The sequence below is a fragment of the Epinephelus lanceolatus genome, chromosome 1, assembly GCF_041903045.1.
Source record: "Epinephelus lanceolatus isolate andai-2023 chromosome 1, ASM4190304v1, whole genome shotgun sequence".
Lineage (NCBI taxonomy): Eukaryota > Metazoa > Chordata > Actinopteri > Perciformes > Serranidae > Epinephelus > Epinephelus lanceolatus.
In genome coordinates, this window is record NC_135734.1 from 27,283,051 (window position 1) to 27,306,004 (window position 22,954).

At 43.9% G+C, this 22,954-nt stretch overlaps 2 protein-coding genes across 5 annotated transcripts in view; both read left to right on the plus strand.

Moving 5' to 3' along the window:
• The window catches only part of wnk2 (WNK lysine deficient protein kinase 2), a 44,352-nt gene that overhangs the window by 16,336 nt on the left and 5,062 nt on the right, over positions 1 to 22,954 (plus strand). The window contains exons 8-27 of one of the 4 annotated variants that reach the window (XM_033626442.2): positions 1,251 to 1,549; positions 9,260 to 9,382; positions 9,770 to 9,802; positions 10,020 to 10,136; positions 10,907 to 11,524; positions 13,800 to 13,849; positions 13,955 to 14,117; positions 14,212 to 14,328; positions 14,418 to 14,588; positions 15,651 to 15,693; positions 15,815 to 15,976; positions 16,166 to 17,025; positions 18,159 to 18,216; positions 18,341 to 18,405; positions 18,526 to 19,115; positions 19,222 to 19,454; positions 19,527 to 19,757; positions 19,949 to 20,047; positions 20,802 to 20,846; positions 22,215 to 22,537. In XM_033626442.2, coding sequence (XP_033482333.2) covers positions 1,251 to 1,549; positions 9,260 to 9,382; positions 9,770 to 9,802; positions 10,020 to 10,136; positions 10,907 to 11,524; positions 13,800 to 13,849; positions 13,955 to 14,117; positions 14,212 to 14,328; positions 14,418 to 14,588; positions 15,651 to 15,693; positions 15,815 to 15,976; positions 16,166 to 17,025; positions 18,159 to 18,216; positions 18,341 to 18,405; positions 18,526 to 19,115; positions 19,222 to 19,454; positions 19,527 to 19,757; positions 19,949 to 20,047; positions 20,802 to 20,846; positions 22,215 to 22,537 — 4,400 coding nt within the window. Of the gene's footprint in view, positions 1 to 1,250; positions 1,550 to 9,259; positions 9,383 to 9,769; positions 9,803 to 10,019; positions 10,137 to 10,906; positions 11,525 to 13,799; positions 13,850 to 13,954; positions 14,118 to 14,211; positions 14,329 to 14,417; positions 14,589 to 15,650; positions 15,694 to 15,814; positions 15,977 to 16,165; positions 17,026 to 18,158; positions 18,217 to 18,340; positions 18,406 to 18,525; positions 19,116 to 19,221; positions 19,455 to 19,526; positions 19,758 to 19,948; positions 20,048 to 20,227; positions 20,847 to 22,214; positions 22,538 to 22,954 lie in introns of those variants that run through there. The other 3 variants (XM_078168578.1, XM_078168587.1, XM_078168580.1) reach the window with 3 other exon arrangements.
• On the plus strand, positions 1,585 to 2,553 carry LOC144463911 (uncharacterized). Its single transcript, XM_078169745.1, has one exon. It carries the CDS (start codon positions 1,651 to 1,653, stop codon positions 2,551 to 2,553), a length of 903 nt encoding a protein of 300 aa, XP_078025871.1. The 5' UTR covers positions 1,585 to 1,650.

Genomic DNA, 22,954 nt, shown 5'->3' on the forward strand with positions numbered 1-22,954 from the left:
GGATGAAGACAAAGCAGCGTGCATCTCTGGGACACACACACATACACACTCTTTCCACATCAGCCCAGTTTAGTCAAGTCTCTAGGCCAGGCTTACCCACCCCATGTCTTGCTCGCCCCCCTGTGGCCAGCTGCAGTATGGGTCATAAACCCTGCCCCCTCCATGTTAGCAGATGGGACATGGGCCATCTCAAAGTACACAATGGTTTCTGTCATTTTAGGTAGTTATTTTCTAAATGTTTGGTTTTAAATACTTATTTGATGCTATAAAAAGGTTTGAAGTCATGATTTACAGCTGTGTGTGCCAGTCGGTATGCTCGTGATCAATGACGCTGCTTGCGATAGGTTGAATTGATGTATGGGCAGGAACTCAATACCGCTTAAATAACAACTGTTCAGGCTCTGTCTCCAAATGACGTCACCAGCACAAGATGGCAGCAGACATATCGAGGATATTTTGGCTTCATTTTTGTAAAGTGGGAGAAATTGAAGACACATTGTCCATTTCATATACAGTCATTGGTCTCAGCCAAGAAGTTGCACTTGAACACACTGTAGACTACAGTCAGTAGCCAGCTAGCACATATGTTTTGTGTCTGCATGAAAGGAAATAACTCTCCATAGCAGTAGATGATGGTAGTCTGTATTCATGATTCATAAAGGGAAACCAGAAGACCAACAGAACGGATTCAATATGCTGGTTAACCAGTTAGCACATTAGCAACACAACCTGATGTTGGCAGATCAAAGGATATCACGATATCACAATCATGAGCTGTTTCAGCTGAAGAGCTCAACGGCTGAAAACATAATCTTATCTAATCTCTCGCGCTCTCTCTTGACTTTAGCTAATTGTTTGCTTTCCTCACTTCAGTTTTTCTTTGACTAGTGCAAACTCTGCATGACACACCACAAAAACTAGGTTGATAGACACTCACCAACATCCTGACATTGATCAATGGTCGACCATCGGCTTGGTGTGTCAGGGCCCTTAGAATTCTCTCATCCATTAACAGGAAATGGCACTGACTATGACTTGCAATGGTTAAATTATTTGTGAATGTAAACAAGAAAAGGTGACTGCAGCATCTGAGTAACACCTATTAGTTATCAATGAGACATCATCACCCAGCTTTTGAATTTTAATAAGATGCTACTCCACTGTCTCCCTCCCCCCGTCCTTCCTCCCTGTCTGTCCTCCCTGCAGAGGGCATCGTTGTGAATTATCTTTTATTAACTCTGTTATTACAGCTGACAGCGGAGTGAGCTCTACCATGCAATTAGATGACCTAAACAATCAGCAAAATGGCACCTACCAGTCGCTTCCAGAGCCCATTTCCTCGGCTCATGTGATCTACAGTCCTCCTGACCCTCAGCTGCACCAGGAGCCCTACCAGCAACCCACAGCACAGGCCTCTCATGAAAATTACACACAAGCATCCACTCCATTACACCAGGGAGCCTACCAGCAACCCGCAGGTCAGCTGCATCCTGGGACCTATCATCAGCCCGCAGCACAACTGCACCAGGGGCCTTATCAGTCTCAAACAGTGAGTGACAACATTTCTTATTTCTGTGGCAACTTTCTTAAATCCTTCGTTTTGTTTTCTGAGTTCTTTTCTGATATAACATTTTTATTTTCTTTTTTGGAATGATACCTGATCAGCGTCACTACAGTGATCCCTTTGTATGTCATGACAACCTGCTCATCACTGAGAACACAGTGTGTTTTAGGCGTGGAAGCGCCTCCCTGGTTGAGGTGTTGCGATGTCGCACACACTCTCTGACTCAGACAATGAATACGAGCCCCTGTCCGTCACAGGATCTGCTTTCACCAAAAAGCACAGTGAGCTCAGCACACCCTCCAGACTTTCTATCCTCCACATCAGCCCAGAGTCCATCATTATTATCTCCTCTCTTAACCCCACATCAACACTCTCATCATGACTCAGCAAGCCATTTCAGGTCACCTCTGCTTCCCCTGAATTTACAACCTCCCTCAGAGCTCCGTCTGAGCGTCCCACGCAGCCCACAGCCCCGCCACCACTGCAAGGCTTGCATGTCTCTCCTACCGAGGGATAAGACAAGGCAGGGTGGGTCTCTGGAGCACAAACACATACGCTCTTTCTCCACAGCAGCCCAGTTTCGTCCACTCTCTAAGCCAGGCTCACCCACATCTCCTCCAGTCTCTCCTTTGGCCTCACCCTCTCCCCCATCACCACACAGTCAACCAACCCTGGTGACTTCACCTTCACATCTCTCCCCACCCTCACACGTCACGCCCCCATGGAGTTTGTATGAAGGTGGAGATCTCACTCTTCTCAACCACTGTCTCCAACACATCGTCAGTCGCAGGACCAGTTCCCCCACCCTCTCTGCTAGTCATCCGATGCACAGCCACAGGGAGATTGGGGGTGCTGCCTCCTCAGTAGCTGAGCATATAGACAAGAGGTGGAGCCTGGATGTCCCACTCTTCTCTAGCCCAAATCTGGACAGGAATCAGCTGTTTTCAGCACATGACAGTGAAGGCGGACCAGATCCACTGGTAGGTTAGAGAAGGAGGCTTTATGCAGACAAAGTCCTGCCATAGCAGCAGCCTGCTGTACCTGTAATGATTCTGCCAGCTGCTTCGCTTTGGCATTTCCATGTTGGTAGCAAAGCCAGCCCAACAGCTAGTCTCTGCTCCTGCATAATCCAAAATAAGGCCACTGTCTTTGATAAGTTGGGTTACAACATTGCTGAAAAGTGTGTATAAAATAAAGTGTTAGCACAGTGTAGGTGATGAAAGATCAACACTATAACTTCCCTTTTCCATTTTAGCTTGCCTCATTAAACCTTGCCGGGTGCTTAAAACATCCCCCTCTACTTTCTTGCTTATAAAGAGGCAATGTCTCTCCTGTCGGTGGAACAACATGGGACCGACCTCGGCTGCATTCAGCCCCAACAAAACGCAACACAACATTTATTTAACCGAAATCGGGGTGTGTTGAACTGGTTGTGTTACGCAAGCACACCACCTTTTAATACAGCAGAGTTTAATTCACTTAATTCAAAGGGGCTTTGTTGGCATGGTAAACATTTACAATGTTAAAGCAAGTGAGAAATTTAAAAAAATAAATTGTTTAGTTTATATACATGTCACTGCTGATTGGGTAACACCTCTGTCACACCCACCTAAGTAGAGAAAATATATCTTAAAGCCCAAAGTTTCAAGGAAACATTTTTTGATTCGGTTTAAATTGTGCCATGAATTACACAAGTTAAGAAAGTCACAGTTAGTCATAACACTGTGGAAGTATAAGACTGTGAAAATACATAATTAGAGAGAATACACAAGGTGTGTAAGTGATGTCATAACGTTCTCTTTCGCTGAAGCTACGATGCCGGTATGTTTTGGGATGTTGTAGAAGCAAAAAAGTCAAGGTCCCGAGCCGGGCCAGTTAGCTCGCGACCTCGCTCTTTTCCTCTCAAACGGACTTTCTTTATCTTCCATTAGATATCAAAAACTCAGATACTCAGAGGTCAAAAAAAATCACTGGAGACACGTAGAATCAGATGCAACTGAGTTTAATGTGCTCGCAGGCAACAAACACATCACAACCCAAATGAGCCAAGCTCCGGAGCAAGGCTGGAATTTCTTTGTTTGCGCTCGCTCTTTTATCGTAGAATTTCTGCTGAGTCATCTCTTTCCCTTAATCCTTCTCACTTGGCTCTGATCGTAACATATCCCACCTCTGCTGAGTCACTTTTTCTCCACCATATTGGTGTCATATTTCTGCTGAGTAATGTTTTTCCTAGATCTAAGACCGCCTCCTCTTACTAGGGTCATTCTCAGGACAAGCTGTAATTCCCCTAATTTTCCACTAGTGTTTTCTGAACCCATCCTCATGCTATTTTTAGAAATGATTCACAGTGAGTCCTAGGTACTTCTCCACCACAATGCTTAAGTGCTCAATGAGTGTGTGTGTGTGTCATAAGAATACATGAAATATTAAACCAGTGTGTAATTTGTCAGTTGCACAGATTATATTGCTTCAACACATATCTTTTAAAGGTCAGCTAAAAGGTACAGTATATGTCTTCAGTAAATCAGTACATTACACTACATTCCCCCCTTTGGGGCTCCATAGTCCCATATAATATCTTAAATCACAGCAAGGGGGAGGAAATATATATATCCCCCCTTTGGGACTTTATAGTCCCATACCATTAAGATTTAGATTGGCTATTATCACACACGAATCATTTTCCAGTGATCAACATCAGTAGAGCTGCACATAAGTCATACTTCATTGATTACCAGCAGTATCTGTCACACCTTTTGTCATCCGTAGGTATCACACACAATTCATGATTATCACCTCGAATAATTCGTATGTATATAGAGAATAAGAGCTAGCCTAATAATGTCTTTGTTTTTCTTGTTGCATGATTAATCATAATGACATTCTTATACAGTGGTTGTGACTACAGTCGTTACTGGTATTTTCTTCAGTGAATACATGATAACTTCACATATACCGGGTACAGTAAGCAAGGTACATAGCTATCTTTGCTGTTAATGCTGCCAAGTTACTGTCCGTCGGGCACATAGGCGGATGTACCAGTCATCCGCAGGCGCCAGTAGGACGCCACCTGATCCCCTCAGCATCTCAATCTTCTGTTGCAGCACGTGGTGGTTGACCAGTTGCCGCTGTAGGTCATCCCTAGCCTGGGCTCAAATGGGGGCTGGTCCTCTGACATGGCTGGGCGCTCTTGGTAGGCCAACCCTGGATTCTGCTGCTTTGGATACAGGGATCTCCACATGCTGGCCATGCTCTGCACCAATCTCTGTGTTAGAAAGGACATTGTTTAGTTCAATTCACTTCCCTCCTTTTCCTCCTAATTGCCCTGTGGTATAGATAACCTATATATGTTAATCAGTCGATTGTTAGTATGGGTTTGGTAACAGCAAGGTTTTTCCTGAATCTATTGCCAATTATTTGGTTATTTCTTACCCTGAATCGGCTCTCCCTCTCTCTCTCTATACAACCTCGTATTCCCCTTCCAGGTTCCCCTTCATTGGCTCATATAAGTTTATATTGTCAGCCATATTCTCACATACGTCCATATTGTCAATCATGGTTTCATATAAATTGTTGTTCAATCTTTTGGGTGCATAGGATCTTACCCACGGTTTATCTAGTTTCCACAATTTGCCTTTCTCGGGGAGCTTTTCCTGCTGTTGTATCAGCATAATAAATTGTCCCGTGGCCATTCTCATGGCCCTTCTTATCAGGATCTGTACTAGGGGAAGGACGCCGAGTCCAAATATTACTCCTATAGTCTGTAAGATTTTTCCAACAGAGAACTTTTCTAACCAATCAAGAATTGATGAGGTTTTTAGTGTTTCAATTGGAATGTTGTACTTGTTGGTCTCTGTCTACATACGTATGTAAACTTGAGTCAGGTTACCATCTTCACCTGTTTCTGAGCTGCTGCTTTCTTCTCCCTGCTCTCTTTCTGCCTCTGCTCTCTCTCCTCTCTCTGCTCCCCCTGCGCTTGGGCCCTCATTCTCAGCCCTGTGGCTACCAGGTGGCGACTGAGGAAGGGGTGTTTTCCTCTGAGGTGTTCTCTGTCGACACCCTCTCTGGGTTGTTAGCTCTGCAGCAGTGGTTAAGATGGAACCAAACGTCCTTACCTTCAACCTTCAAGGCAGTTGGTGTAGCTAATATGACCTTGTATGGACCTTCTCTGCGTGGCTGGTCCCACTTCCTTTTGAACACCTTGACGTACAACCACTCTCCAGGAAGTATGCGTTGAAGGTCTTCTGGGATTTCGACCCTTCTGTCCTCTGTGGTGCCTTTCACCTGCTGGGAGATAGCCCTATGGATACGGGTTAGACTTCGTAAATAGTCAAACATTTCGCCTTGTAATTGTTCCAGGGACGGTCCCTCATGGGGACCTCTTAAGTATGGTAGCGGCATGGGCCGGCTCGTAAGCATTTCATGCGGTGTTAGATGCGTGACTCGGCTGGCTTGTGAACGCATAGACATTAGTGCAAGCGGTAAAGCATCCACCCAATTAAGCTTATTTCCACTATCTACTACTATTTTTGCTATTTTGGTTTTTAAAATACCATTTGCTCTTTCTACAGCTCCCTGTGATTGAGGGTGGTAGACTGTGCCAAATGTGTGTTTTAGTCCCAATGCTCTCTCTACTTCTTGTAGATCTCTGTTTTTGGAATGGGTTCCATTGTCGGATCTGATTCTTTTGGGAAACCCATGCGTGGAAATGTATTGATTGATCAGAAATTTGATTACTGTCTTTGCATCATCTGATTTGGCAGGTATGGCTTCTGGCCAACCAGTGTATGCATCCACTGCCACCAGAAGACACCTGTATCCTCCCACTCTCTCTAGCATGTCTGTATAGTCATTAATGACCTCTTGACCTGGGAGTTTGGGGAGGGGAAATCTCCCCTGATGTGGTTTCACCGCGGGTCTAACATTGTATTCTGTATATATCTTACATTCTTGGATGCGATTCTCAATCACCGCTGGCAAAAACGGGTGCCACCAATGAGTGAGATATCGCGCCATTTGCGTTTTCCGACAGTGAGTCACACCATGAGCTTCTTGAAGGACTGATCTCATCAGCCCTGGGGGCAGTGCAGGTCTCCCGTCTGGAGACCCCCACATACCCTCTGTCTTTACTGCTCCTCTTTCTCTCCATACTGTGAGCTCCTCTGGAGAGGCTTTCTGCTGTTCTGCTATTAACATATTTACATCACAGGGCGGCAGGAGGTCATGCACTGTTCTCTCTGTTTGTAGCATTACATACTGCTGACTGTATCCTGCCTTTCTTTTGGCTGCCACATCTGCTGCGTCATTCCCTCTGGAGACAACTGTCCCTGCTTTGTCGTGACCCTTGCACTTAATCACTGCTACCTGTGCCGGCTTCATCAGAGCCTCCCGTAGTCTCCTCATGTCCTTCTCATGCTTAATGGGGGTCTTTGCTGCTGTTAAAAAGCCAGATCTGATCCACTGTGTCATTTCCACATGGATCGCTCCTACGACATAGGCAGAGTCTGTGTAGATGTTCACTCTTTTCCCTTCAGCCCATTCTAATGCTGCAATCATTGCTTGGAGTTCAGCCAATTGAGATGATTCTTTTCCTGTTACACTTTCTGTAATCACTTCCTCAAACCCTGTCTCTGTCTGTCTTACCACTGCATATGCTGCTTTCAGTCCCTCCGTTGGATGTCTAAAACAACATCCATCTGTGAATAATGTTTTTTACACATAGGGCCCAAGTCTTTGGCTTGATGTTTGATGTACTGCCAAAGATATGTGAGGGGAGGCTTCCTCCGCCGCCTCATACCACTGCAATTGCTCTGAGGTCAGTTCAACAGCTGCAGCCACTCCCCCATTTCCCACCAGTACGCAGGTGGATGTTATCTCCCACATTTCCCTTCTATCTCATTATAAAATGCCTGTTGATACAACTCGTTGCCATTCCTGTCATAATAAAGAGTTACATGGAGGGGATCGAGAGGAGGCGTGTAGGGATTTAATGACTGAACCCAGGGACGCCAAGACTGATAGAGAGTGCCAATGCCAGGCGTCTCCTGGCTGGCTCGCCAAATAATGTAGAAGCAAAAAAGTCAAGGTCCCGAGCCGGGCCAGTTAGCTCGCGACCTCGCTCTTTTCCTCTCAAACGGACTTTCTTTATCTTCCATTAGATATCAAAAACTCAGATACTCAGAGGTCAAAAAAAATCACTGGAGACACGTAGAATCAGATGCAACTGAGTTTAATGTGCTCGCAGGCAACAAACACATCACAACCCAAATGAGCCAAGCTCCGGAGCAAGGCTGGAATTTCTTTGTTTGCGCTCGCTCTTTTATCGTAGAATTTCTGCTGAGTCATCTCTTTCCCTTAATCCTTCTCACTTGGCTCTGATCGTAACATATCCCACCTCTGCTGAGTCACTTTTTCTCCACCATATTGGTGTCATATTTCTGCTGAGTAATGTTTTTCCTAGATCTAAGACCGCCTCCTCTTACTAGGGTCATTCTCAGGACAAGCTGTAATTCCCCTAATTTTCCACTAGTGTTTTCTGAACCCATCCTCATGCTATTTTTAGAAATGATTCACAGTGAGTCCTAGGTACTTCTCCACCACAATGCTTAAGTGCTCAATGAGTGTGTGTGTGTGTCATAAGAATACATGAAATATTAAACCAGTGTGTAATTTGTCAGTTGCACAGATTATATTGCTTCAACACATATCTTTTAAAGGTCAGCTAAAAGGTACAGTATATGTCTTCAGTAAATCAGTACATTACACTACAATGTACTCACACAAGCAACAAGTCTTGCTTGTTTTCTTGCTTCCCAGCTTATAAAAAGACCAGGGGTCACTGGATAAAACACATCAGGTCAGATAATGTTACAGTTGCGTGTGGAACATAGCAAATTTTCTGAGCTGGCTTACTAGCTTGTGTTGGTGACATTAATTGTGCAAGACGAGGGATGAAGTTCGCTGAGCGGTTTCACGCAAAACTAAATGGCTCTACGACAAACCTGTGACAAACAGTGACTTTCTTGACTTGCAAAGTGATCTTTTTATGGCACAAAATTATTTGTCTCCACTGACTACCCTACATATTTTTTTTCTGAAATAGAGTGGTGCAGGAATGAGTCCTCAAACTTGGAAATGAGTTAGCACTTTAGCACCTCTGGTCCCCTTGTCTCGCAGCTAAAGGGCTTTGGTTAGATGCCTGAAATAAGGTCTGTGGTTAACACAAGCTTAATAGACTTTCATGTTTTGTTCAATGACATAAAATACATCAGTAAATACCCCACATGGTAATTGTGAAGCCGTTATATGTCTTCAAAAAGGTAGTTGCTATCAACTTGCTAAATGAGACTACAGGATGTCATCACGCTAAACATGGCTTTACAGCCCCGTTGCGGTGATGATAAAGTCTTGTGACCATAGTGTAGTTTCTTTTTGTCGAGGGAACCAGGGCGGTGCTAACTTCTGTGTCGGCCTCCCCCCAGAAAAAAGCATCATCCCTGCGCCACTCTTTAAGATCCCATGGGGGCCACTGGGAAGGGAGGGACTTTGCCTCTCCATAACGACCCCTGCTTTGACACACTAAACATTTTAACCTTGAGCTTGATTTGTTGAAGCAAACATACAAACATGATCGTGTCATATTGCACCTGAAAACAGGGTCAATGAAATTTGATCTCTCTTATGTGTTTCTGACAGACAGTTTCTGCTCCAGCTACACCAGCCCCTATTGTGCACCAGAGTAGACAGACAGCACAGAGCTTCCCAGCTGCAGCCCCCACTCTACAGCCACAGCTTACTGCCCAGTCCAGCCAGGAGCAGGTACTGCATGCACCTAACTGCGACAGGCCCTGGCAACAGCTTTAGTGAGACACAAAAAGCAGAGGAGACAGTTTGGAAGTCAGTCTTTGCAGCCCAATCGGAGTTTATTATTAATAGCTGTTAATGCCTATTTAACATTCAAAGTAATTACCAGGGCATTCAGTGTCAACTAAAACATGCAGACAATCTGAAAGCCCACTTTTCTAAAGGTATATGTGTGTGAGGTGGCCACAAAGTGCATCTAATGTCCCATTTTAAATTATTCTTTATGTAAGCCTACTGTATGTGTGTGTGTGCATGTGTACGTGTGTGTGTGTGTGTATGTGTGTGCGCGCGTGCATGGATAGCTTTTCATGTGCTTTATGTTTCCCTCCCATCTCCATTTAGTGCCCTCTCCAACCAGCTGCTGTCCTGCCCCAGGTACAGCCATCATTTCCTATAACGTAACTCCAGGCTACAGTACATAATACTGCACATCCCACAGAATAATTAAATCACATTGAGTCTACCTGCCCTGCAGCTTGCTTTTATTAAAGTGGAGCCTTTAGATCTGAACAACTTGTCAGTTTGTATTACAGTCGCAAAATTTATTCTCTCCAGTGACAGTGGGCAACAAATGTTTGATTTTCTCCCTCAGCTGTTATCTGCTGACCAGCCTACAACTCACCTGAGTCCTCCAGACATATCCACCAGTTTTCCACAGTCAGTGTCCAGTGCTCCTCCTCCACTCCTGCCCCTGCAGATCAGCACACAGGTGCGTTGTGGTAGCGTTAGAAACACAAGATCAAACTAAGGTAGAGACTTTGGTAGAAACATCCTTCAAATGCTAGTATAGGTTAGAAAGTTCATACATAAAGGGCCTGTGTGAATGTTTTTTCTATCGACTGGTTGTCTTTGTTCATTTTATATCATTTTCCCTTCTTTCCCAGTTTCCCTCACCATATCCTGTTACTCAAACAGGGGGCCTCATGCCCTCTCCCTTTCCCCCAGCTCCTCTGCCAAGTGCCTACAGCAGCAGTGGCCCTTCTACATCTAGCTCCCATTTCTCACCTTCGCCCCACCATCCCTCCCTTCCTCTGACCCCTCATGCTGCCTTGCCCTCTGTACCCTCTCTCGGCACCCCTCAGACACCTCTATCCACACCTCAGCGCGTGCCCAGTGTGGCGCTCCCTATTCCACTTATTGCCATGTCCTCTGCAGTGTCCCAGCAGAAGGGCAGCCCTCTCACATCTCAGACTAACCTCGGTAGCTTCCATACCACCCATCCCTTACCTTTCTCCCAGGTACAACCCACCCCATACCCCGCCCCCTACCCTGAGCAAGAATTGTCTCAGCCGCCTTTCCAGGTGAATATTTAGCTCAGTTCTCACTGTAATGGTTGGGTCATGGAAAATCTATATTACTAAGGTGGCAATGTGTCTTAATTGTGGGTATAATGCATGCAGGGCATGTGTTTGGGGATTTAGAGGTAAACAATAATTGTATTAACTGATGAATAACTCCCTAAATGTGCTTTTTTTCCAGGTACAGATGATTGCACCACAAGGTAATCTGGGAGATTTTCCCCTTTTGGCTCCGGCCCACCCAGTCTTGCCTACTCCTCTCTGGGGAAGCGGAGTTGATGCAGAAACTTCTGCAGTTAGCCGAGACTTAACTGTAGCTCCAGCAGTCCCAGCTTCGGTCCCAGCCCCAGTATCAGACCCAGCCTCAATCTCTGCTACAGCCCAAGCTGAAACTCAAGCCTCAGCACAAACTCCAGCTTCGACCTCTGTTAGCGCCCCAACTTCAGCCCCAATACAAGTTCCAACAGGAGTGCAAGCCATATCCTCAGTCCCAGTTCAAGCACCGGTCTCTGCATCGGGTCTTGCTTTTGAATCACCAAAAGGCTCATCGACTAGCTCAGATACATCCTCTGCAGCTGGTAAACCCAAACTCTCAGTCCCAGGTTTAGGCTCTGCCCCAATCCCTGTCACGTTGCCAGCCCCAGCTCCTGTCGCAGCTTCAGTCCCAGCTCCAGTTCTGCAGCCTGCTGGCATCCAGACAGCAGTCTCAGTGTCTGAGTGTGCCAGCCTGGCTACAACTCAGCAAAACCTTGAGTCGACATCTGCATCCAGCACCCTTCAACAAGAGCCCTGTGGAGAGGTAGGGATACAGCCAAAGTTTGCACATTTTTGATTGCAATATTGATCCATATGCATATGCATACTCTTACAACTTTACATTTACTGGGTGAAAACTGTCCCTGCATCAGTGATGACTATTACTCGGAAAGCATGACCACAGGCTGCCTTTCAAATTAGATTCACATCCTAGTCTAATACCTCCATACCACCTTTAAACCAGCCTCTGCATTCAGAAGTAAAACTAGAAAAGTGCAGTCTGTAGAATGCAGATCTCCGCTGGACTGATGCCTGAGCTGATTGCCACCACTTAATTCTTGTAATTTCAGCAAACGCACCGCAGCGCGTGTCAGAAGCATCCCAGAGCCAAAAAAAATACACACCATATGCTGTGCATTGCAGAGCAGGTCGAGTTTTCCTGCCAACAGCCCCTGCATGTGAAATATAGATACAGTATAATTACAAGGGAGGAATGTATTTTTAGTAACTGAAACCCAGCCACAAATCTTTGATCCACATCATTCAGAACTGGGCTTTAACAGTATTAACTTTGTCTGTCGGGTTCAGCACAACAAAGTAGCAAATAACAACAATAAACAATGAAAACAGATGAAAAAGAAACAATTAAACTGCATAGCCTGCTGACTTACATAGGGTTGAAGCACAAATATCAAGGAAAAATGACCAAATCAACAAAATCGGCAAGTCTACAACACTGGGCAGGCAAATCACTCTTGTTCCAGGTGCAGCCAGTTAAATTGGCTCCCTTACAATCAAGATGGCGGTGACGATAACTAACCAGTGACTAATTCATCCCGTATTATACCTAACATTAGTGGATCATAACATATTGGGTATAGCATCTGTAGATGCTTCAGTTCAAAATTAGACTCGACAAAGGCTAAAATGTGGTCTGCACCAGATGGTGAGGCTTGTTGATATTAGCTGAGCCAATTTCTTGAATATTTGCAGCCCCTACCAGTCTGTTAAGAGGAGTGAGGATTTAACAGTCAATGAGGTACAACAGTCAATATAACATCTTTTTCAACAATTGACCTTTTGCTAAGCCCCGCCCCTTTGTGATGGTCCGACAAGCTGTAACAGTAGTAACCATGGAGCCCACACTGTAACTAGCTGCACTCCCTGAAGAGATATTATCATATTTTTGGAAAACTGAAACAGTGATTCCAGAGAGAAGCAGACAGAGGGGTCTACAGTCTGTGTTTGAAGGATATATCCAGGATGTCAAACTGACTCAGCAGCAACAACAGGTTAAAAAGACAAAGATAGTTAGAAGCTAAAGCTGAACTATAGGCTACAGATCACAGTGTAAAAGTGAACCACCACATCACTGCTGATCGCCACAGAAGACAATGAATATAAAGGGAGACTTCACTGATATTGAACCAGCTGTGTGGCATCACAGAGTGTGCAGATGAACAGTGTTTGGCTTCACCCCCGTGCCGCTGCCAGCACTCGGACCTCCGCCTCTGGACAGGCAGGGATCTCTGGGGGAAGTCAAACAACATTCATCTGCACACACTGCGATGAAACACAGCTGGTTGAATATCAGCAAAGTTTCCCTGCTTCCCTTCACTGCTTCCTGTACAGCAGGGTCGGTCTTTATTCAGTGTTATAGTCATTAAAAAGCAAAAGCAGCATGTGTATACATTCAGCAGGCTATATCTTCAGTAGCTAGCTAGCTAACCCTACACTTTTCAGGGTTTGGTTTTGGTTTTGGAACAGGGAAGAAACGTGTATCTTTTTCCAACCTCTCCAGGTAACGAGTATCATTAATACACGACGTGCCCCAGGCGCAACATTTAGCTCCAAATCCACAAAACCCGCCTGAAAATGAAGGAAAGCTGAAACAATTGCATTAGAGTCAATGGAGCACAGCTGTGTTGTTGTCAGACCCTGGTCTGAGCTGGCCCAATGCTACGTTATGATTGGCCAGTCTGCGTCTGGGGGCGAGACTTAGTGAAGAGTCAATTATGAAGCGCCGCAGGTCCTGGAGCATACACAATGTATGCACATATATGTGTGCATACATGTGCATACTAAATATGAGGGTGATTGGTCCAGTAGTTTGCGGTATTAACAGCATACACACAGATACACATACTCACAAACACAGGCTTATGCCTGGTGGGGATAATAACCCTTTATGGTCAAAAGCAAAAAGCACACACTGGCATTACTGGTAGTGCTTCATATTCTTGCAATGATCCCTCTGTATGAAATAAAACCTCTGCCAACTTCTACTGTTTTGCAACTGCTCATTTTTCTGTCTTCAGGATGTGCTTCAAGACAAACCTGTATCTTTACGCAGTTACACCTATGACAGGTGTGTGTCAAGTTTTTCACTGTCTTTCAGCTCTTTACAGATTCTGTTATAATTTTGTTTGTTGAAAATATGTCACCAACCATATTTTCAACTTTTCCTTTTTAGTCTCAACTCTGATGTGGCATCTGGTAAGGAAACAAGTGACGGCTATGACAGCTTGGCTAGTGGAGGCAAGGGGGACGGAAAACCCAGGAAACACCACCGCAAGTCTGCTCGCACACGCTCCCGACAAGAAAAGACCAGCAAACCCAAACTGAGCATGCTCAATGTGAGTCATGGTGCAATTTATGACAATTTGAAGTTACATACTTGCATAAAGTGTCAGTGTGTCTGATTGTAAAGTGTAACTTGTGCCCGCTCAGGTTTGCAACACTGGTGATAAAATGGTCGAATGCCAGCTGGAGACTCACAACCACAAAATGGTGACATTTAAATTTGATCTGGATGGAGATGCTCCGGAGGAGATTGCCACTTACATGGTCAGCTGAACCTTTTACAGTTTGCAGTTCTGTGTCATTTATTGGTTATATTTGACACTGTTAACGTCTTTAATGCTGTGTGCCTGCAGGTAGAGAATGGGTTCATCCTTCTGCTAGAGAAGGAGATCTTCATTGACCAGCTGAAGGACATTGTGGACAAAGCTGAAGACATGCTGAACGAAGACATGGAGGGTGAACAGGCCACTGCCTTGAGTTGCAGTCCTGAACAAGGCCAGATTTCCGAAGGACTGGTTGGAGAGGTAAGAGAGGGGTAGATTTGAATATAGTATAATTCTTTTAAAGCCTTACATTGACCTGCACCTCCTTATTTATCTGAGCTACTTCAACCATTTCCACTGACACGGCCTCTTTGCTCTCTTAATTCTGGTCTTCTTGTCATTGCTTCAACCAACAAAAAATCAGTTGACCTCAGAGAGCTTACTTTAGGGTTCAGAATTTAGACAGGTTCATCACCCTTTTAGACCTGTGGATGTTTGTTCTTTGGCTGTTTTAATTCTTATTATTTATTTATTCTATTTTAACATTCACTTTAACATTGATGTTTTTAATATGGTTGTTTTATTTAATTTTTTATTATTTATTATATTCAATCATAGCCTTTAGAATTTATGTTTTTAATATGGTTGTTTTATTTAATTTTTTATTATTTATTATATTCAATCATACCCTTTAGAATTTATGTTTTTAATATGGTTGTTTTATTTGATTTTTTTTATTATTAATTATTTTCAAACATCCTCTTTAACATTTATGTTTTTAATGTGGTTGATTTCTATTATTTTTTATTAATAATTATATTCAAAGATCCCCTTTAATGTTGATGTTTTAAAAATGGTTGTTTTATTTTAATTTTTTATTATTCATTATATTTAAACATTTCCCTTAACATTGACATTTTAATGTGGTTGTTCTATTTAAATTTTATTATTCATTATATGCAAACATCCATTTTAAAACTGATGTTTTTACAATGGTTGTTTTATTTTAATTTGTACTATTTCGTTATTTAAACATCCTTTTTAACACTGATGTTTCCAATATGGTTGTTTTAATTTTTATTTTTCTATTTGTCTGCTGTGTGTTTTATTCTATTGTAAATTATTTAGGACCATCATGAGATTCTCCACTTTGAAGGACTAGTGTGCAGGATTTAGTGTCATAAAAGAAGTAGGATAGATGAGAGAGAATAGATAGAATAGAGGCCTCTAAATCCTCCACACTCGACCTTGAAATGAAATTGATTGATTGATAGATTTAGACATTGACAGAGACTTTGCTCACATTTTATTATCGCTCTGCAGAGTCAGCAGCCTGGAGCATCTCAGCCTGTCTATCAGCAAAATGGTAAAACAATGATCTTTTAGAAAAAAATGTATCCATCAACATCATGTATGCCTCCTTTTTGCATATGTCGTATTCACTTGTTGGAAAATGGGTAGTAATTGTCTGAACTCTCGGGTTGCAGTTCTTCACACAGGAAAGAGATGGTTCATAATCTGCCCTGTAGAGGAGACGCCCACATCCAGTCAGGAGATGCCATCTGATGGCACAGCAACACAGTCTCCTGGGAGCTCAGCCACTACTCAGCCTGCTGACACTGGGACTGCAAGGCCGTCTACATCCAGAGGTGACTTTGTTTCTACAGAGCAGTTTCAGCACAAAATTTGACAGTTGCGTGGTAAAAGAGCGCTACCTTGTGGCAGCTGAGTAAAAGACATCCTACAGCTCGTGCAATGATGAAAGTTAAAAATAAAAGTTGGTATATTTTGATATTTTAAAAAGAATTCTCTCATCTTCATTTTTGTTCCTCCTGCAGAAGAGGGGTCGTCCTCCACAATGTCCGGTGGAAGTGGAGGCTTCACCTATGATGTGTATGGATTCTGTAGCCCCCCAATAATGTCCAACACAGACCCTCTCCTCTTAGCTACTCTGTCTCCGCCTGTGTCTGCTCCCCCAACCCTTCAGTCAGTGACATCAGTGGAGCCTGCGGGCGGCTCGGTGCAGCCCAGTGTTCATCAGGCCCAGCCAGCCAGAGCTCAAACTTTGCCCCCATCATCCCCGCATACATCTTTCCCAGTGGATGAGTCACGGGGATCCCCGTTGGGCTCCATCTCCCCAATTGATTCAGCTCAGCAGATGCCAGACGTGTCTGTGGCTGACGAGGTGCCCTGCTGCCCTCTGGTCATGCCCTTGTCTCTGGATGTGAGCGGCTTACAGAGTGGGTCTCCTCTCACTCCTCTTCCTCTCCAGGAACCAGGCTCAGCCAAAGAGCCTCTGTCTGTCTCCTATACCTCGTCAGCACGCAGCGAGCACCCACAGCAGCCTGTGGTGCTGCACCAGCCTTTTTCCAGTGTGGGCGGGACCAAAGTGTCCTCACTACCCCAGAGCCCAGCGCCATCCCAGCATGGCGCAGGGCCCGGTGAGTCAGACACTGAGGGACGGCTGGGCCGCGGGGGCTTTGTGGACAGCACCATAAAAACACTGGATGAGAAACTGAGGAACTTGCTCTACCAGGAATATGCTCCCATGTATCCATCAGGCAGTGCTGCGGAGACGCCAGGCTCCGGCACCGAGTACATCCAGTCTCCTCCTGGTCCAGACAGCGCCACAGGAGGGTCAGGAAACAGCACTCCAGGGCCCATGGGGGAGGGACGCTACAGGGCAGGGGAACAGCTGGTATGTACAATAATCATAACTTCTTAAACTATATAAATCACTTAAATAAATTACAGGTGCAGTACAGTCACATACAGTTTAAATTAGAGTTGTTGGCTTAAAAATTGAGCTCTTGACCTTTAAAACATCAGTTGGCAAAATAATTTCACTTCATCATTCAGCTTCTAAAAGATTGTGTGATATGATCGAGAGCTACAGAACAACAACTAAATGGACTTTTTTAGTTTGATTGATTTGTTCATATTTGTGTATGGAATAAAATTTTGTGGATTATGTATATTTTAATTAATTTAGATGAAAAAATGGGCATGCTTTATTTTTGTTTTTATGGACATTACAGGTGCAAACAAACCTTTTACTGCATTAAAAAATGTTAATAATTCAGATTTTAGTTTAAGTGCTAAAGGCCTGTCAATCAAATTAGAAGCTGCGGAATGAACATATCTTGGCATACGTTACAACTAATATATATATATATATATTAACTACTAATTACTAATATGCTCCTCAATATTCCTCTAAAATGTGTGAGTATAAAGTTTTCACACATTATTTTCACACACAGCCAGTAAATGCTCTGGTTTTAAATATGTTGTTTGATAAATGCCAGAAACAGTCCATATTTAATTAACTATACTGTCAGCCAAATTTCATGAGGAATATTTCAGTCAGGACCACTTTAGTCAAAGAAAACTTTATTTCCATTTATATTTTGATATTTGGCGGTTCTGGGACCTCTCTGCTCTTCCACGAGCATACATGGAAAGAAGAAGGTGGAGTGGGCACACCTCTCTGCGCTCCCCGCACCTGTGTGGAAAATGGATTTTGCATTAACGTACTTCACAAAGATAGACATATGTTTACACATACAGATGCATTAATGAGTAAAACGAGATTAGAATAAAACATGTTTAAACCCGGGGAATCAGATAAAAGTAAAAAAACCAGCAACAATTGTATTACACAATTAAAGCCAGAGAATTAAAATGGGTCTTTAGCTGCATCTTAAAAGCATCATCTAAATATCATCTCTATATTAACAGTTTGTATAATGATAAAGTGATAAAAGGTTTTGTATTGTAGTTTTCTAATAGCTCTGTTTTGTTCATATCTCATCATGTCACTTCTGTCAGCCTCAAATTCCAGAGAGAATGGACAGTTTGAGCACACTGAGTGACTCAGCTGTGTGTGGTACGTGCAGCAGACACTAATCAATCTATCAAAATTGGCATCATTCACTTCTATCTAAATTCATGGTTTATGTTTGTTGACTACTGCAGTGTCACTGTGTTCATTGTTGTGTACATGTTTGCAGCATCCCTGTCAAGAAGGCACGTTCCTAACTCTGCTTCCTGCTCTGGAACAAGAGGCAGATTTAAGGTACGAGAGGGAGATTGCCTCACATTTAAGGGGAAAGTAGAATTGTCTTTCATATTATTCAACTGCATTTGCTGTTACAGAGGCATTGCATGATGTTGTGATGATTTTTGCTTTTGGCAGATAATCTCTGTCCCTCCTGAAGTGGCCAACAGACGAGATGTGAAGCAGAGGAGCTGGAGCAGCGCTGCCTCACCAGCACACCCTACAGGATACAGTGAGGACCACATCCAGGCTGAGACCATGACTGCCTCCACCACAATTGGTCGTTTCTCTGTGGTTAGCACCGAAGATGACATTACACAGAGGACACGTTGCAGCCGCTACTCCGCCCCACCTGATTTCTACCTGGACACACCTCCGTCCATGGCCAAGCGAGGCTCTCTGCCTCGTGCCAATACATCAAACTCTGTCTCTGTGGATGTCACTGTCCACGCTCGTTTCCTCTCCTCAGACTCGGGTGCTGAGAGCAGTCCTGCGAAGCTGACTCCTGCCACCCCGTCTCAACATACTCGCTCCGAGCGCAGAGGAAGTGACCTCATGAAGAGGGCAGTGGCCTTCCTCCGTCGTTCAGGGCGCAGCAGCAGCGTGCAGAGCTCTGACTCACCAAGCAGGCATGGAGGCGTGCATGGCTCGGCCTATGCCAGCAGTGATAATGACTCAGAGATGGAGGACTCGGACATGAAGAAGGAGCTACAGAGACTGAGGGAGAAGTAAGTATAGCAAGTGGTTTGCTCTTGGCCTTATAAAGTGTTTTCACATTAATTTAGTCATTTAGCTGGTAAGTGACCAGTAATTTCTTTACCTCCATCCCCTCAGACATTTGAGGGAGATCTCTGAGCTGCAGGCCCATCAGCGGGGGGAGGTGGAGCTGCTGTATCGCCGGCTTGGCAAAGCCCCTCCTTCTGGCCTGGGTCTCTCACATGTTGCACCACATGCCGGCCGTAGGAAGAGGTCCGGCAAGCACAGACTGAAGCCTGGCAAACTCCTCAGCCCTCTGGTTCAACAGTTTAGAAATGTCACAACTAAAACTAGTGACTCCAGCAAATCCAGTGAGTGTCTTTTCAGAATTTCCAGTATCATGGTTTAAATATTGATCTGATCCGATGCTGTTATGTGTCCAGGTACTGCTGCAGGTACAGGTGAGCCCACAGTGAGTTTAAACGGCTCTCCAGCCAAAAGGCCTTTCCCCACTCACGGCAGGGCACGCTCGTGCACCAGCCACCTTCCCAGCTCGACCACAGAGCCCGTGCAGACTCAGCAGCCCTGCTCCCTCAAGGGCTCTTTGTCTTCTGATAATATTTATGCTGGATTACACGGAGACGGCACCAGCACACACGCTCCACCCGGACAAGGTGACCACCAGCAACACAACAGAAAATCATCACACAACGGTCTTTCCACTAATACTCAACTGTAAACATGTAGATTCACCAGAGACTTAATAACAAACACATGTCTGTGGTGTTTTGGTTAACAAGGCATTTCACTGTGCGCTCTTCTTACCCTGGTGTCTTCTTCCCTCTTTGATTATGCTCCTCTACAGGCTGGTCTAATTACCCTCAAACGTCTGAGAGAGTGACCTATAAATCGAGTAGCAAGCCTCGAGCTAGATTTCTCAGTGGGCCTGTGTCTTTGTCTATCTGTTTGTATCTCTTCTCTTCCTGCATAGCTTCATTTTTTTCGTTTTCCATTATTATTATTATCTGTTTCTCTACTTCCAGCTCACTGATATCTTTCTTTTCTGTCTTTGCCAAATATTCTCCAACACCGCTGGGTTTTCTTTCGCTTCGCCTCGTCCTTATCACTTGCCTTTATCTTGTAGTTTTGCCTGCACAGAAATATGTTGCTTATTCAAACCCCTTAAGAGTAAAATTTAATTAAAAGTAAAGTGAAGATTTTGATTGATTAAACTTATTTTAATATAATAATAATGTATACTCATTCTTGAGGTTTGGATAATCAAGGTTCATTTTAACAGTAATTGGCATTATGTCACATTTCAAGTGTCTCCGACAGTACTGATGCTTGTGTTATTTATTCACCATATAACGTACACATTTTTGTAACTTGCATTACTAGGCAATGGACTTCTGCATGCCACATGCACCCCAATCTGCTCTAACATTTCTAATTTCTCATTTCTTTCTAACCTTCTTGTCTCTGTCTCTCTAACACTCCTACACTGCACTTCGATATGGCTATCACCTGGACCACTTGCATGATTTTGCTAATAAATGGACCGTCTTGTTTCAGGGGATTGATTGCTTTGTTTGTTAGTTTGGTCCTTTGTTTTGTGGCAGTATTCATCAGCTTTGTTTTGCATTGCATCCTGTTACTGAACATTATAACCAACCGATGGGAGTGAACATCTGTATAAAGTCTTTTTTGTCTTACAGGGACAACACTGAAGCGCCTGTGTCTTGGCAAAGAGCGTAGCAGCAGTACGTAGAATTATCTCACCTATAACTCATTCAGAGACTTGTTAGTTTATATCAGTTTAAGCTAGGGGTGTCAAACATATGGCCTGTGGGCCAGAACTGGCCACCAAAGGGCTTAATCTGGCCCAATGGATGACTTTGCACACCTAATATTGATGCAGTCTAAGAGGTTACAGGTTTCAGGAACAGTGAGTAGCCTGCTTCATGTGAACTACTGCTTTCCAACCCTGATTGGAATTCAGTTCTCTGAAGGTGCTTTCACACCTGCCCTGTTTGGTTCGGCTCAATTGAACCTATCATTTGCCCCCTAAGTGCGGTTCGTTTGGGCAGGTGTAAACACTGCAATCACACTCGGGTGCCCACCAAAACAACCGGACTGAGACTTTCTTGAAGAGGTGGTCTCGGTCCTGTTACAGACAAACTCTGTTGCGGTTTGTTTGTGGTGAGAACGTGTTCCGACCGTGATCCGAACCAACTGCAGTCACATTACGCATTGTTTGAGTTAAACATGCGCATGTTACAGTCCTGGAGGATTATTAATGTGCACCTCCTCCTGTACTGCCTTAATATGCACATTCAGCACATCCAGTGCATCAAAACATTGTTTTCTAGTTGGAGCCACGCCTCGTTTTCAAACTGCATGGTTTGTCTAAAATGAACAATGACAGCAATATAGTCCACGATGAGCAGCACTAAAATCAACCTGCGTAGTTGTCCCTCCATTGTGACATTAGAAAGTGTCACATTAATCTTAACAACTGTACTCCTCTTCAACGTTTTGTTTACTTCCTGGATTTTTCCCACATAAAATTCTGACCAATCAAGAGCAGCTTTCTTGCAAAGACATTTAATCTGGTTTTAACTGTAAATGCTGCCACGAGAACACAAACCAATGCAGTTATGCAACTTTGTAACAAAATGAGTCCCTGATTCAGACCAAAGTGAGCGAACTCAATGGATACTTATTGTGGTCATATTTAAAGAAACTGCTGAAACATTGTGCAAAATAATGTTAATCAGCAGCTTCAGTTAAAAACAAATCTGTATTAGACCTTTATCTTAAAATAATTGATGGTAAGAAGTAGACTGACTAAAAAAACTGAGACATATTGTTGATATATCACTTATTTTTCTTAAGAAATCTCAGACTGTTCATCATCTGTAATTGGATGAACATTTTTAGAGAGTGCTTGTTTGTCTTTATACTAAAAGAAAGGGAAAAAAATTGAGGTGTTATTATGCAGTGGTTTTACTGGTCGGGCCCATTTGAGAACAAAACAGGCTGTATGTGGCCCATACACTGGAATGTGTTTGACACCCCTGATCTAATCAGCTTGATAATATGATCTCATGGTATGTGTGTATCCTCAGGGTCTGGAGCTGGGCCAGGGGCTTTCAATCAACCACAGCAGCAGCCTCCCGGTGCCACACCTCCTTCTCATCAGCCGGTGATGGGACTGGCCCAAGCTCAGGCCAATAACAGCAACAACAAGACAGGCACATGCACTGGCTCATCCATGAGTGCCAATGAAAACAACCTGCCTGAGGACTTGCAGCGGCTGATGGAGGACTGGGCCCAGGAGGTTCTTATCGTCAGCCACAGGCCGCGCACCAACTCTCTGAGCATCAGTGGGCAGCAGCTTTGGAATCAGGTCGTGCCTGAAACACGTGGACAGCTGGCTAGTGCTTCAGATGTGAGTGTCATGGTAGTTGTGTTTCAGTTTGTGTTCAACCAGCCCTGCAGTCATAAAAAATAATGTGAATTAAATCTTATTCTTAGAATTGAATTCATAAATGAGGTACAGTGGAAGTCGTGCATATACCCACAGTGTTAAGATAATTAGGCCTGAAATGGAGAACAATATGCATTCACAAAGCTTTTTGATTTTCCTACAATTAGGCAAGATTACACTAAAAAAAGACTACACACGTGACTTAAATGCTTAAAGATGCATATATCCTGTCAGGTGACAGCAGTCAGCAGAAATACAGTGCAGTTAAATATTACTCTGCTAGTGGTTGCATTCCCATCTACTGATTGTACTTTACTTCATACGTACATAACACATGGCACCAACATTGCACCCTCCCTGATTACAGATATTCACACA